The sequence below is a fragment of the Sinocyclocheilus rhinocerous genome, unplaced genomic scaffold (genome assembly GCF_001515625.1).
Source record: "Sinocyclocheilus rhinocerous isolate Xijiao unplaced genomic scaffold, SAMN03320098_v1.1 scaffold711, whole genome shotgun sequence".
Classification (NCBI taxonomy): domain Eukaryota; kingdom Metazoa; phylum Chordata; class Actinopteri; order Cypriniformes; family Cyprinidae; genus Sinocyclocheilus; species Sinocyclocheilus rhinocerous.
In genome coordinates, this window is record NW_015641018.1 from 2,450,693 (window position 1) to 2,466,416 (window position 15,724).

General features: G+C 36.1%; 1 protein-coding gene and 1 long non-coding RNA gene across 3 annotated transcripts in view; one reads left to right on the forward strand and one right to left on the reverse strand.

The window, feature by feature from the left end:
- LOC107753814 (paralemmin-1-like) overlaps nt 1-13,287 on the reverse strand; it is a 34,605-nt gene extending 21,318 nt beyond the window's left edge. The window contains exons 1-2 of one of the 2 annotated variants that reach the window (XM_016570064.1): nt 12,965-13,287; nt 862-907 (exon numbers count right to left, since the gene is read on the reverse strand). In XM_016570064.1, coding sequence (XP_016425550.1) covers nt 862-907; nt 12,965-12,969 — 51 coding nt within the window. In that variant the 5' untranslated portion in view covers nt 12,970-13,287. The remainder of the gene's footprint in view (nt 1-861; nt 908-12,964) is intronic. The other variant, XM_016570063.1, reaches the window with a different exon arrangement.
- Nucleotides 13,288-14,920: 1,633 nt separating this feature from the next.
- LOC107753816 (uncharacterized) overlaps nt 14,921-15,724 on the forward strand; it is a 7,266-nt gene continuing 6,462 nt past the window's right edge. The window contains exon 1 of the long non-coding RNA XR_001641508.1: nt 14,921-15,167. This is a non-coding gene — a long non-coding RNA (uncharacterized LOC107753816). The remainder of the gene's footprint in view (nt 15,168-15,724) is intronic.

Consider the following 15,724-nt stretch of genomic DNA (forward strand, 5'->3'; position numbering starts at 1 on the left):
GCGTGTGCGTGTGTGTGTGTGTGTGTGTGTGTGTGTGTGTGTGTGTGTGTGTGTGTGTGTGTGTGTGAGAAGTGTGCACCTATGTGTGTGTGAGGACTAAAAAAGGTGCATAGATTAACAAACTGAACCGGGAATGTTACAGCCCTCCTTTTTTTTAAAAATCTTAGTAAGAACTATTACATACAGCATTTTTGTGGACAGATGACAGCATTTCACCAGATTTTAAAATAAATAAGTAAATAAAAATATTAAAAACAAACAAACTAACATTTAAAACATTTTTTTTACAATTTATGAATGAATGAATGAATACGATTTTTAACATTATTCATACTCCTGTTTAAATTGCAATTGTAATTTTCAAAATAATGCCAGTTGATTATTACATTTTTATGATTTTTATTGTTTTTGTCTGAGTCCATAAAAATGACACAGGTTCTGATGAATTTGATAATTGTTCTTTTATATACATATTTGTAATGTTTAATGCATTTGATGTTGATATTAAAAAATGCAATATATTCTCTTTGCTTTTTATATCAATATGGTACGTTTAAGGTTTAAAACAAGTTAGATAAAAAAAAGTAATCAGATTACATTAACTAAAATGAGTAACCTAGATTACGTTACCAACTACAGTTTCCATCATGTAATCTGTAATGCTTAAATGAAATAAAATAGTACTGATCCATTGCTTAAGGGAATTTTAGACATGGGCAGACAAATCAGCCGGTTTTTTTTTTTCACGATGAGCCTCGTATGTAAAAAATCTCCGACCCAGTTTCAGATTTGTGAAATGGGTTCAGGAGGTGGGTTTATTAGGACCGCCAGGGGAACATGTGGTGTGAGAATTTGACTTACTGCAATAGCCTGGAGCCGCTCCTGCTGTGAGACTGATTCTGACATCCTGAAGGAGACAGAATATATGTATTAGGCTGGTAGACAGAACAATAGTCACAAACAGAGGACAGATTTGCTTCCTATTCTGGCATCTGGACTCTTTTAGCAATTACTGGTGAAGTCAGAGGACTGAGTGTAAAATTACATAGTTGCTGGCTTCACATCAGTGCATCAGATATACAAGATGATCATAACCGCACAACACGCCACCACACTGTTGTAACTACCAGTGGGAAACTTTTAAGTGTTCATTAAGAATCATGATGGAAGATTATTGTTGTGATTATTAAAAAATAAACACTATAAATCACATTAACATCACATTATTTAGTTATGACTGAACATTTCATTTTAATTATGATATATGCGTGTATGTTATTTTAGTTTCTCTGAAATACTCTTGTAGTCTTGAATCAGATTTTATTGTAATATTTTCTGTTTTTGGTGTGCCTGTCTGACTGAAATGCGCTGTTTGGGAAAATATTTTTTTGGAGCTGTAATTTCGGTGTGTGGAATTTTTTTTTCTTTGTTTAATATTTTCTGTTTTAACTTTAATTTTATTTACACCTTTGGTAATTTTTATATGTTTTGTCATTTTTTTATTATTTTCTATTTTTTTGGTATTTTAGTATTATTATTTAAGCTTACATTTTTTTGACAGACAGACAGACAGACAGATAGATAGATACCAACCATTTGGACAGATATATATAGATATATATAGATAGATAGATAGATAGATAGATAGACAGACAGTAGAAATGAAATCTGTTAAAGGTCTCAAAAATCACAATGACTGCCAAGATGCAGGTTAAAATGGTGCTTTCCCACAAAGCAAGAAGGGAAAAGTTTGAGAAATGAGTCTGAGATTTGATTCATGCTGAGTTTGATTTAACAAGAGAAGAAAATATTCCGCTTTGGAGTGAAACTGCAACATTTCCTCGTAGGTTTTGTGCAACTGATTCCAAGAAGAGCAGAAAATGGCTGAAGAACCGTGTTAATGTTGACGATGTCCTCTGTGGCTCAAGCAGGAGACACAAACGCCAGCGTTCTCCCTAATGACAAATGAAGTCTGTTTTCCCATCAGGAACATCCTCATTCAACTCATTCCCTCATTTCTTGTCCACACACACAATTTTCCTTGTTCATTCGCAAAGGGCCTGGCCCCAAAGATCTTCCAGACAGTAAAACGGACCCCTGCTGACATCCCCGTCTACGGAAGGACACAGCTGTAGCGGCGGCCCCTATACGGAGCATTTGAAAGATGAGGTGAGATGCCGTCAGGGAAAAGAAGAATGTGAAGGCTGTTCTCCGTCCCGCCGCACTTACATTCCCTTCCCCCAACATGAGTAAAACACAACACCTGTACAAACAGCCTTTCGGAGGAACTGAACGGGTGACACAGCAGCTGAGAGCGCAGTTAATGCTCAACCTGGCGCACTATGTGATTATGCAAACATCCTTATTATGGAAGGAAATATGACTGTTTGAATGACATTTAAAGCTGATATTACAAGTCATATGGACTACAGAACCTACCATGCTTTTTCTCTGAACTGTGTTTGCTCTGTATAGTGAATTTCAGATATCCAACCCATCATTAATATATGACTGGAAATGCAATTTTCATCTAGCAAGTGATAAAATAGGTTGAAAATCCTATAGATTTTAATGTGTGCATGTGATTTTAGATGCAAAAGCATGTGTCTGTCATTTAATGCTATACTTGATTTTAAAATTATAGTCTTCAATGAAATCCATCACCAGTCAAAACTAACAAATACTCATTATATTCGATGAAGCTCTGTTGTGCACTCCTCGTCAACTAATTGTGTAATTGCGTCATGTCAATTAAAGGCAGGGTATGTGATTTTTCAAAAACACTTAGAAAACTGATTCGGGCCGAATAGCAAAACAAACTTGTAGCCAATCAGCAATAAGGGGCGTGTCTACTCGTGATGTGGAGGAGAGAGCTTTCAGTGGATGGGACGGACATTAGCCGAGCCGAGCGACAGAAAGATAGAGATGGCGGATAAAAAACAAAAGAGGCAAACTGTCCAATTTAAGATGATCATTATTGATCGTTCTTGTACCAGATACGGGTGTCATGTCAAAATTTTTTTTAATATGACTGAATATGTATTTAACGTGATCACAATTTAATAAAAACATTATTCAAATAGTGAATAAACTATTCAGAAAGCGAGCAAAGAATTGCCTATATGTTTACATCATCGAAGAACATTATCACTGACATCAGTTTAGCGCAAGTTTAAGCACTCTCAAAAAACTCTGGTGAAGCTTTCTTCGTTGTGAAATAAATTTCTTACTTGCATCGTACGTGCATCTGCACTTCATTGTTTATGATGAGAAAAATTTGCGATAGTGCAGAATTCAGTCACCGAGCGCATGCACTGAATAAAACTCGACATTAATAATAAGAAATATTAATGCTGCAATCAACACTTTTCATCTCATTTTCATTTTCACTTCATTCGTAACAGACGTAATAGATTTAGTTTACTTGTGCAGGGGCATCTTTGTCCAATTTGGTGCTCATCTTACCTCCATATATAATGCCGCAGGTTTGTTTACAGTTTTCCAAATTCAGCCAGTGACTGTTTTCAGGCTATAAAATAACAATAATAATATCAAAAATGCAATTAAATAATATTAATAATAATTCTTCTTTTTATTATCATTAAATAAATAAATAAAATAATAAATTACGAAATTGTTCTATTGTAATATTTGACTATAAAAATAGATTATTTAATAAAATGATATAATAATAACAATAATTTTATTTTACATTATGAATACGATTTGATAATCACACTAAGTCATATCGCAATTTCCGTTTTATTTTGATTAATTGTGCAGCCCTAATACTGATCTAGCTACCCATCAGGTTGCTTAAATGTCAACACAGTGTCAATGTGAAAGCTGAAAAGGAGAAGCAGTTTGTTAGCTTCACAAGCAGTAAAAAAAAAATGGCACGTCCTGATTTTGCTGAGTTAGATGTGTTCCTAGGTCAACATATTTTGTTGACCCTGGAACAGCATTTTAATTCAAAAATTTAGTCTTGACCATATCCCTACACCTACGTCTAAACTTAACCATGAGTAATCCCTAAAATAAGAGGAAATGATAGATGAATGACACTGATGTACAAGCACCAAACACTGATTGTAAGCCTAAACTTCACAAAAACTATAAAGTGGTTCTTCAAATCTGATTGGTTAAGCACAATGTTGTTCCAGGGTCAACAAAGATGTTGATCCAGGAACACGTCGCACTTGGTAAAATCAGGTTCTGCTAAAAAAAAAAAAGCTTTACAAAAAGAAAACGTTCCCAACAAATTGAGCCCAAATTGAGAGTATGCCGCAGTGCTGTGCTCAGGGTTAGTAGGTCAGCATTGGCAGGCATAAAATGACAATCTTCTACTTCTGACAGGGCAGTCAGCACCTCACACTGATTATTTATTCTCTCGCTTTTAAATCTATATACAGCTGCAGATTTTGTGCAGTGGAGGCTCAGTCCTCTGTGAAATGAGGGTCATATGTCTGGCTAATTTTCCTCCCGTCACATGCTTATCAACCACGGCTAGCACAAACAACAGCATGATCTCAGAGCGGGTCTGGTCAGCGCGCCCCATACGCCAGCTGATTAGATTTCCTTTACTAGCTTAACACTTTAATAGCTGTCAACGGGGACGTCCAAGTTGTCTTGTAATGTTATGTAAGAGCCAGAGATGGGGAAGCTACCAAAACTGCTAAGCTATTCAGTCAGGTTGCTCTTTTCAGTGAGTCACACTACAAGCAAAGTAGCTAATAAAATTGACAGTACTGAAAATCTATAACTTCACTTAATTTAAATTTAATCATTTGTTTTTGCAAATAACTAATTTTGTAGTGCAATTTGTAATTTAATAGTGCAATTTTTAGTCAATGCATCACCATTCAAAAGTTTGCTGTTGGTAAGATTTTTTTTTTTTTTAAGTGTCTTTTATTTGATCAAAAATGCAGTAAAAACAGTTGTGAAATATATTTTTTTTACAATTTAATAGTAGGTTAAAATAGTTTCTATTTGAATATATGTTAAAATGTAATTTATTCCTGTGATGCAAAGCTGAATTTTCAGCATCATTACTCCAGTCTTCAGTGTCACATGATCCTTCAGAAATCATTCTAATATGCTCATTTGGTGTTTAAGAAACATTTCTTATTATTAATCAATGTTGAAGACAGTTGTGCATCTTAATATTTTGTGGCAACCATGATACATGTTTTTCAAGAATCTTGGATGAATAGAAAGTCCAAAAGAACAGCATTTATTTGAATTGGAAATCTTTTGAAACATTATAAATCACTTTTTTTTTTTTTTTTTTTTTTTTTTTTTTGAAAAAGTTGAATTATTTGCTTAAAATGCTTTTAAGCATTTTTAAAGCAATCTTTAATATCTTTTGCTTAAAAATGCCACTTAGTTTGATATTTTGTTATTTAATGCAGTGACATTGACAAATTTTTAAAGGGGTCATATGATGTTGCTAAAAATAACATTATTTTGTGTATTTGGTGTAGTGAAATGTGTTTGGTTTAAGGTTCAAAAAACACATTATTTTCTAAATTTTTAACATTATTGTTTCTCCTCTATGCCCCGCCTTTCTGAAACGCATCGATAAAACCCATTATAAACGAGGCATTTGTTGCATTCAGTCAGGGGCGGATTTAGTGATTTGGGGGCCCCAGGCAAAATACAGGAATGGGGCCCTATACAATTTCACACATTTACAACCTTGAGGTTCCTTTCACTGTTGCTCGCTGCTGCACGACCGTGTCCCATAGTTGTGTCTAATCTTTTAGATTTTTCATGTACATGTTATAAATAAAGGATTTCTTTAATGTTGTAAATCCCTTGTTCACATTTAAACAGGTTATAATAGTATTAGAGTAGGCTGGACACTAGGTGGTGCGTTGGGGTAATTTTCACTATGCAATTTTCTATACAACGCCAGGTTGTCTAATTCTAAACTTTTACATTTATTTTTATTTATTTTAATTGCACATTTAAATTAAACTGAAGGAAATTATAAATTTACATGCTTAAGGATTATTTCAACCAAACATGAAGTGTGCCTGTGTGGAAAGTGACTGTGCATGGTCCTTCTTGGGTCCTTCACAAAAACAAATGAGCGCCATTTAAAAAAATTAAAATAGGCCCTATATAATATGCACTGTTGCTTAGTATTAAAATTATAGCTTCAGATGCATGATATTTGTCTGTGTTGTGTATTTTCATTTTTCTGGTAATCAAATGAAGGCGAAAACATTAATCTATCTTTTATTCCAATGAAAATTAACAAACCCTTTAATTTTTGTACATTCAAAATGCTACACAAGTTTACTGTGTAATGACCAATGTCACTGAATTTGTCAAATATTGAATGAATAAATCCAATGCAATTCAGTACACTTCAATCAAACCGCGATATGGACTAGTGTATGTGAATATTAAATGGCAAAAATACTATTTAGCTACTACAGACGACAACCGCGAGCGTTGCGCGTGCTTAAATAGCAAACTAACAAACGAAACGCGCGTCTGCGCCGTTCATTCCGTCACATTCCAGCTATAGACAGGCTCTAAAAGCTGCCAGGGCCGAGCATATCCACAAACTCAGCTTAAAAATACTTTTGGATCACTTTCAGTTTAGAGCAGTAGATGAAGATGTTTTCATATAATCTGTTTGGACTGTCACTAAATAATTTACTTATTACTAAAAGTAAAGACAAGAACTTACTACTAAATTCATGATTTTTTTTTTTAAATGTCTATTTTTGATGTTTAAAATGTACATTCACATGAGACTCATGTCAGTAGCCTGAAGGTTGCGTCACATCTTGTGATCACATAAACAGCCAAATACTAGTTTTTCTCAGCAACCCCCACTGTCCAGGACAGAATAAATTCATCTTGGCTGACGGTGAATAGAGAATGTTCACATTTGCTACATTACTCCAAATCAACCAGCAAAACAAACCAAAAGACACGAAGTAACATGTTCAGATACAAATCCACAAATGTTTCCACATCTGTCTTTTATTCTCCTGGCTGCAATAATATGATGATTTTGAAAGGATTGGGGCCATAAAAGGACATTATTGTTTCCTCAGGTATTTCAGGTTTTTTAGATGCTAAATTAATCACATATTTCACTAATTAAGCTGCTTTTGACATGCACCACTTGTTCGAAAACAATCTAGAGAGAAGGAGGAATTCAAGGCATCCCTTTCACCCTAAAGAAATTACATCAGAGAACTAAAACAGATGTTTTTCCACTCAATAAAGCAGCACCTCATCTCGGCCAACACAGTCCGAATACATTCTTCTAACAGTTTCAGCAGTTAGATCATTTCATGTCTCTCAGCTGAGTTCAGGGATGTTTTGAGGTCGTGTGGATGAACAAACATCCTCCTGCAGTGAAAAAGCATGAGGCACAAAGAGCAGCTTTGAGACCCCATGACTGCGGGAGTGTCCCGCAAACATTGAGACATTAAGAGGACTATTCAAGACAGATCTTCACCAGATCACTCATTTGTGGTCTACTTACAAAATGGATTCAACTTCCTGCCTGTCTTCCATCAAATCTGATGGATATAAAAATTAATTAGTCAATTCTTAGGAAACAGTGCCATTTGTGCCTGAAAATTGTAGCTTTTTAAAAATATATTATTACTATTATTTTTATTATTATTCATTTACCATTTCATTATGTGTGTGTGTGTGTGTGTGTGTGTGTGTGTGTATATATATATACATATATATATACACACACACACACACAGATATATTTTATTTTTTATTTATATAATACAAAATAAAAATAAATAAATAAATTCAAATAATAAAAATAAATTTAAAAGACATTTAGGACATTTAAAATACATTAAAATGTTTTAATCTAATACTTAATTTTATTTCAGGTTAATTTCAATTAACAAAAATGATTTTTAATATTTTACATTTTTATTTTACAATAATATCACTCTTTGCAAACTCTTAAAATGCTACAGTACATAGTTTTAACCCTGTTAAAGTAATTCTGAAATGTAGAATTTTATTTTAACTATATTTTACTATAATCTGAAAAGATATTAAAATTCTGGTAGCATGACTTCGGTAATTTCTTATACTTTTTAATTGAAAAAAAAAAATTGTATATAATATATATATAACTGATGACATTTTGCTTTCAGCTCTGTGTTGTCTTTTTCTGAGTTATAACTTAACAGGGTTAAAGATTACAGTACAAAAATAACGAATAATGGACTTAACTATCAAATCACATATTTTATACTTTCAATTAAAAAGACCAAGTTCAGTGTCTGTCCATTTAATTCTACTGTAAGTAACAATTAATGAGGAAACGGATAACATCATTTCCTGAGAATGACCCAAAGACCCAGAGTTAACATCAACCAAACAAAATGAATGCCACAATATAACAAATGTTCAGTCAAATTAAGTCTGCATCCCAGCAGCAGAATCCGCCTAATGAGCCATGCTCCTATAATGACCCTACAAAACTAATAACCATAACTCAGTAAAACACACTTAAATGTCAAGGCTAACTACTTCAATGCCCAGAGATTATTGGTTTAACCTTTACTAGTGCTGCTTGTGGAGGAGAGGAGAAGGATGGAGGCCTCTAGGCTTTCACAGGTGATATTTTAAAAGGTTTGAAATCATCAAATATTCCCACAGATTTGTCACATGTTCTGTCTAACGATGTCCAAAGAGAATTCAGCCTATCGGTGGACTAACAAATCTCACTGGGAAAGAACTGACATGCTTAGCCTGAACTCAGGCTCTATAGACTGACTGATTTATAGCGTAAGTTTAACCCATGTGCAGGGCTGCTCATGCCTTTGGGCTCATGACAGCCTCACAGACAGAAGCACAGTCACAGCACAGTAATCATGTCTGGTTATAGGGTCACAGACACAGCTGAGCAGCAGGAGATGACAGGCCAGATTCTGCTAGTGCTACTAACCCAAAGACCGAGCAATACATGTGTCTGTGTGTTTTGCACTAAAATTAAAGGGAATGCTCACCCAAAAATGAAAATTCTGTCATCATTTACTCACCCTCATTTCATTCCAAACTTGTATGACTCACTGGAATGAATAAGAAGATATTGTGAAGAGTGTGAGTAAACAAATAGTTACCATTCCCTATTGACTTCCATAGGATGGAAAAAATAGGCCAATCATAGAAGTCAATGGCTACCGTCAACTGTTTGGTTACCCACATTCTTCAAAATATCGTCTTTTGTGTTCAACTGAAGAAAGAAGCTCATACAGGTTTGGAACAAGCGGAGGTTGAGTAAATGATGAAAAAAAAAAATTCTTTCATTTTTGGGTGAACTGTCCCTTTAAGGATAGAATACACTAAACGGCTTTTGCACAGATTTTTGACAACACTATTCTGTCAAGGGAAACAGGCACATCCCTGTGGCCTTACTCATGAACTGTTCAATGAATAGAAGTGAAAGAACACTGTCTAATTTATACCACCTCACCCCATATTGTCAGTAAAGGGTGTCGGCCATAATAAATGCGATAACCCCAAGCTCCTTTCACACTGATAGTGAATAACAGAGCGAAGAGGATAACAAAATGGACAGGAAGCGAGGAGCAAAGGATATATTCGTTTTAAAGAATGGAGGGAAGGGTTTCTTAACTTGCTTCAGTTCTCGCTCAGTTTTCTTCATCTTCGAGGAACCCTGACCAAGCAGATTCAGGCTTGTTCATTAGGGCTCAGCTCAGACATGGAGTCTGATGAATCCTTTGAAGCATCCCAGCATTCCTCAGCACATGTGGCAGAAATCAGCACTTCACAAGGACGACAGTGGGGAAATGGTATGCATGCTGAGTTTCAAAGCAACATCAACAGGAACGGATGTGCCCATCAACCTTCTCGCTGAAGCCTGAGGATAATAACGCTGCATTTATTGAAAGAGAAAAGAGCAGCTTTGGCATTCTCAAATTTCGCCAGAACTGCTCTGGACATAAAAATGCAACACGCAGTCCCCAAAATACACAATAGGTTTATCCATACAATTACCACCACATTTCTGTCGGCTAAAAGCAGCTCAGATCATATTTCAGGGAAGATATTTTCATTGTGCCAATAAAACAGCACCTAATTTCATCCTCCCCTGAATGGAGTGGTCATTTATGGGGTTTCAGACAGACCCCTGCGAGTCACTAATGGAGAGCCATGTGCCATCCGATATGGGCAGGGCCTTTCATTCAGATTCCAGGAGCAACTGTCAGCCCACCCCTCATCTCTCTCGCTTTCTCTGGTGTAGTACATTAGAGTAATTAAGTCTGCCGGCAGTTGTCTCTGCTCCTCTAGCTAAAGCCCCAGTCATGATGTATGTATCCTCTCAGTTTCACAGAGGGAAACAGGATTCTCAGTGCATGGATTATTAGGCTGTTTCACATATCAATACAGCTCGCTGCATGCTTACAGAAATCAAGCCGACAGAAATCTTTTTTTGAAGCTGACACTGGGGAAAAAAAGAGATTCTGAAGTCAATCAATTAAAATCTCTACTCATTATCACTGCTTATCACTAAAGACTGCATGAAATGGAAATTTCTGTTTCTAACTGCTTCTTATTGTGAACAATTCATCCATGCATGTTTTATTTATTTATTTTTTACTATTTTGACCTTGTCATAATCAAAATTTTCCGTACATGACGTATGCCAGATTCCTCCAATCATTTATTCAGCTAAACCCCGCCCCTTTCTTAGAGTTAACCACAAGCTCCGCCTCTGTCCAAACAACAACTGATGAACAGAACCAAGTCCCATTTTTTCTACATTTTTGAAAATCAGTTTCACTCAGGTGTACATCACAATACAGAAGTAATGATCTGCCACTACTTCCATTGCATCATAACTAAGCCATCATTCATCTCTCTCTCTCTCTCAACATTTTTTCAAGTGTAATGCATTACACAAGGGAAAACTTGCTAAATTTAATTCAGTCTACAATATACTGAAATGTTGCAAATAACTATATTGTTTAAAGAAAGCACCAGCACAGCAAAAAAAAAAAAAAGTTAGGAGAATCAGAGAAATGCTTCAGAGAGAGAAAAAAAATCCACCACTGTTCGGTATGCAAATGAATGCAAGAAAACACACCATTCACAATGTAGTATGCAAATTATCAAAAACCTAATGACTTTTTAATTAAAGGGGTCATATGATGCGATTTCAATTTTTCCTTTCTCTTTGAAGTGTTACAAGCTCTTGGTGCAAAAAGATCTGTAAAGTTGCAAAGACTAAAGTCTCAAATCCAAAGAGATATTCTTTATATAAGTTAAGAGTCAACCACACGAAAAAAAATGGCTCGTTCTAACACGCCCCCACATGTCTACATCACTATGTGGGGCGTAACATTTCCTTCACACACTTGAGGTATTCGGCCAATCATAACGCATTGGATAGCTGGCCAATCAGAGCACACCTTGCTTTTTCAGACCGATGAGCTTTGTAAAAATCGCCGTGTTTCAGAAAGGCGGGGCATAGAGGAGAAACAATAATGTACAGTATGTGGAAAACAATGTGTTTTTTTTAACCTTAAACCGCATAAACACATTTCATTACACCAAATACACAAAATAATGTTCTTTTTAGCAACATCATATAACCCCTTTAAACTTGCAAGCACTGTCTAAATTTCAAATGAAAGCAGAGTAGTTTGATTTTGTGGAGCTTTTAAAACAGCATCTGAATTTCTTTCTACACCTTATTTTGCAACACGGAAGCAAGGTATTTTCTTTGAATGTGCGAGACTTTCGATTCATTAGCTGCTATAGGTAAATGGTCAAACTATTTGCACTACAAATCAACGTGTTTATGATTTCGATAGTTGAAATAATATTATAGGAAATACCAGTTTGCAATATCAAGCAGCCTTAACAAACTGATTCACGACTTCCGATTCATTAGCCGCTATATGTAGGCTACATAACTAAAATAATAACAAAGTGCAGTAAACAGTAACAAAACTATTTGCGCTACAAACCAGTGTGTTTATGAATACGAGAGTAAATTAAATTAATACTATAGCAAATACCAGTTCGCAGTAGCCTATCTTGCAGCATAAGGAACTGTTTTGTATAGCTAAAATAACCGGAAACGGAAGACACAGGTTTCGCTCACTATTATGAATGGAGCGGTTAATATAAAACCCGGAATGGATTTCCAATAAAGCCATGCGTTCAACAGAATGGAAATCGCTGTAAGTATATTCCATTCTTATGCAGTGTTCCAGACCCAGATTTTATTCTGTGCTGACTGCTTCTTTAGACCAGACGCAAAGCTACTGTTTTGGCTTCTTTTCGGTCAATTTTAGTGGTAGATGAAATATACAAAAAAAGGCGGATTTCTGTCTTAAACGTAAGTTACTCGATATTATTACTTGTTTGTAGGTCTACTGTAGTCACAATCGTGCTGTAGTGCTCAATATCAGCACTAGCGGCCTCGAGTCTATTTTCAAATCGCAGTCGTGGTTAAATACGACATACTGTACACAGACACGCACATTAGATGAATAGCATATTTTGTAACTCAGTAGGCTACCTCAAAGAAAAAGAGACACGTTTCTAAATTAGGCATGTAAACCACTGCACTAAGTGTCAAAGCCATGAAGGAGAAACCTATTTCTGCGAGCGCATGTGTGCTGCTGGATGCTGCTCACAGCTGGAAGTCATACCGTTATCCGCTGTACCAATTAGGCTACACCACGGCAAAATATAGCAACAAAACGATATGCGTTTTAACAAATACATTTTTAAATGAAAAAACACAGCCTTATTTTAAAATCACCGTTTAAATGTGCTATAGGTAGGCTTCGCACTCTAAATGAATTGCAAGAGAAGAGCGGAGCTTGGGATGTTTTGCAGGTGTGGCTCCGTTCACTCATTATGAGGGCCAGCGGCGCACTGGCCTGCCCGCTAAATCAAGAATAGTTGCTATACTCACTCCATAGTGTCCCAATGCGGTTTCCCTCAAATTTCAGGTGAACTGTCCCGGGTGAAGTGTTAGTTTTTTTCTCAGAGGCGCAGCACCATCAGTGTCAGCCCTGTGTCTTCTCCCTGTGTGTGAGCAGTGAGACCGGGAGCTGCTGCTGCTGGCGTCCCTCCCCTGAATCTGCCTCTCTATCAGACCAGCGCAACCCGGAAAATACAGTCCACGTCCCTGTCAATGAGCTCTAAACATATTCACAATGTAGCATCTCTTCATCAACTCTCTGAGAGTGTCCGGTTTCTCAGAGATCTGAGTTTTGTGTGTATTCGCATCTAATGATGTTTTATATTAAAGGATATTTGGCCCAGTCTGATAATTAAGGGGAGATTTGTCACCCTCTCATGGACGTAGAAGAGACTACGATTCTATGTAAATGTGCGTTGGCATCATGATGCAAATCATTCCCAGAATATATAGTTTTTTTAATAATGTAAATGTAGATAAAGAGAACATGAGATTCGGTTGATATCAAAACTCACAACCAGGGTTATTATAGTTAACTAAAAACATTAAAATATTTTCATTTATTAAAAAATAAAGTAGCCTATATCAAATAAAAAATATATAATTTTGTATTTATTAATTTAGAATTATTTCAGCTAGTTTTTAAGGCAACATTTAAATTTTTTTAGTTTTAGTTTAACTTGATGTGCTAAAATAGCCTAACTACAACAAACTGAAATAAAAAATAATGAAAATTATAGAAGCATATTTTAAAGTGACAAAAACAAAATTTTTTTAAAGTTATTTTTATGGCCTTTTTTATTGAGATACGACAGTAGAGAGATGACAGGAAAGCGGGGAGCGGGATCAGCAAAGGACCTCGAGACGGGAATCGAACTCGGGTCGCTGTGAGCACAGTTGCACTATGTGTCGACACACTAACCACGAGGATATTGGCGCCGACACAAAAACGCATTTTAAACAAAAACACAGAATTACTGTAACTTTAACAAAAATGATAATGATAACAGAAAATATAAAAATCAAATCAAAATATGAAGAAAAACTGTGTCTCAGTGATACTAAAATAGCACTGCTCCCAAATTGGCTTTAATTATGTTAACTCTCTGTTATCTGTAGCATAATCTAATGCACTTCTGCTGCGAAATTATTGAATGACACATTAACTTTTCAACCCTTTAATTAAGAAGAGGAAATAACATTCCTTGTGTATGTGTGCATGTACAGAACTGCTCATAATTAATAATTTATGTACCCCTTGCACAAATGGAAATGTGCACAAATAAATGTAGGGGATATATCTAAATATTTACATGTAATAATATGTTATCTATATACAGAGAGAAAGATGTTATGCAGCTCGAAAAAGTTTTTTATTATTATATAGCCTATAGTATGTTATTATTTTTTATTATTTATTTTTAATATTTTATTGCTCCTATTTTTAAATTAAGTATAAATAAAAAAAACCTGAATAATAAATAAATGTAAAAAAAAAAAAAATCTTTTTATGTCATTTTTGGTTTTCTAAAATTGCAGTGATTATTTTATGCAAGTTATGGTGTGTATTGAGGAGAATTAGTCTTTGTGAGTTAGCCTATATGTTATTTGGAGATTATATCATGCCAGTCATGTTGTGTGTCAGGTAGGCAGCCTGTAGATGGAGTACATGACCAGCTCTTGCTGTACATACTGTACATTGCCATATAGGACTGTCTATTCATTATGAAATGGATCATAAATCATTGAAATATATACACACTGTTAATAAGCTGAGCATGATTTTGCCCTCCTCACCAACTTGGCTTTCTGAAACAGCAGTAAAGCTTTATCTGTATGACTTCCTATCAGAAATATTCAAATGCATAAGCACTCTGAATCTCACTTTTATGTTCGAAGCAGTAAGAGAATGGCTTTTCTTCTCTTCTTGAAGGATTCCAGCCCACACAGCTCCACCCTGATGCTCCTGCAGCCAGTCCTCACGCACACGGAGCCGCCTCACTGGCCTGCCAGTTGCCGTGGTAACTTGACATGTCTCCATTTGCTGTGATCAATGGAAATGTTGCCTTCTCATGGGGATTGGAGGGCTGCCAGCTCTCTCGGAGTGCAGCGTAACTCTCTCTCCCTCGCGCTCCGAGACGGGGAAGACACAAAGGAAGCAATGGAGGCAGAGGGAAGCGGTGGGGTGGAGGAGGTGGGTGTGAAATGCCATCTGGGTGGTTTCTTGGCCTCTGCGGTCAGGGTTAAATGACCGCTCATGAGGCAGATCATTTCATTTGAGTGCGCTGGTTCGGTAATAACACGCGCTCGAGTGACGCTCCGGCGATGTGGAATAAGGGATTTTCCTCAAATCATCATCCTTCCAGATTTTGCTGAGTCTAAATTTCTGTCAGGAGGAGAGGGGGCTGAAATGGCTGCGGAGGCTCTGTGTGTGTGTGTGGAGGAGGTTTTGATTTCAGCATGATGCTGTTTGTCACACCAACAATGTGAAAAGTACAGTCAGATTTAAAGGGTTAGTTCACCCAAAAATGAAAATTCTGTCATTAATTACTCACCCTCATGTCGTTTCAAACCCATAAGACCTTCGTTCATCTTCAGAACACAAATTAAGATATTTTTGATGGAATCTGAGAGCTGTCTGGCCCTGCATAGACAGCAACGCAACTGAAATGTTCCCAAGTCCAGAAACATAGCAAGGAGATCTGTAAAATAATCCATGTGACATCAGTGGTTCATCCGCAATTATACGAA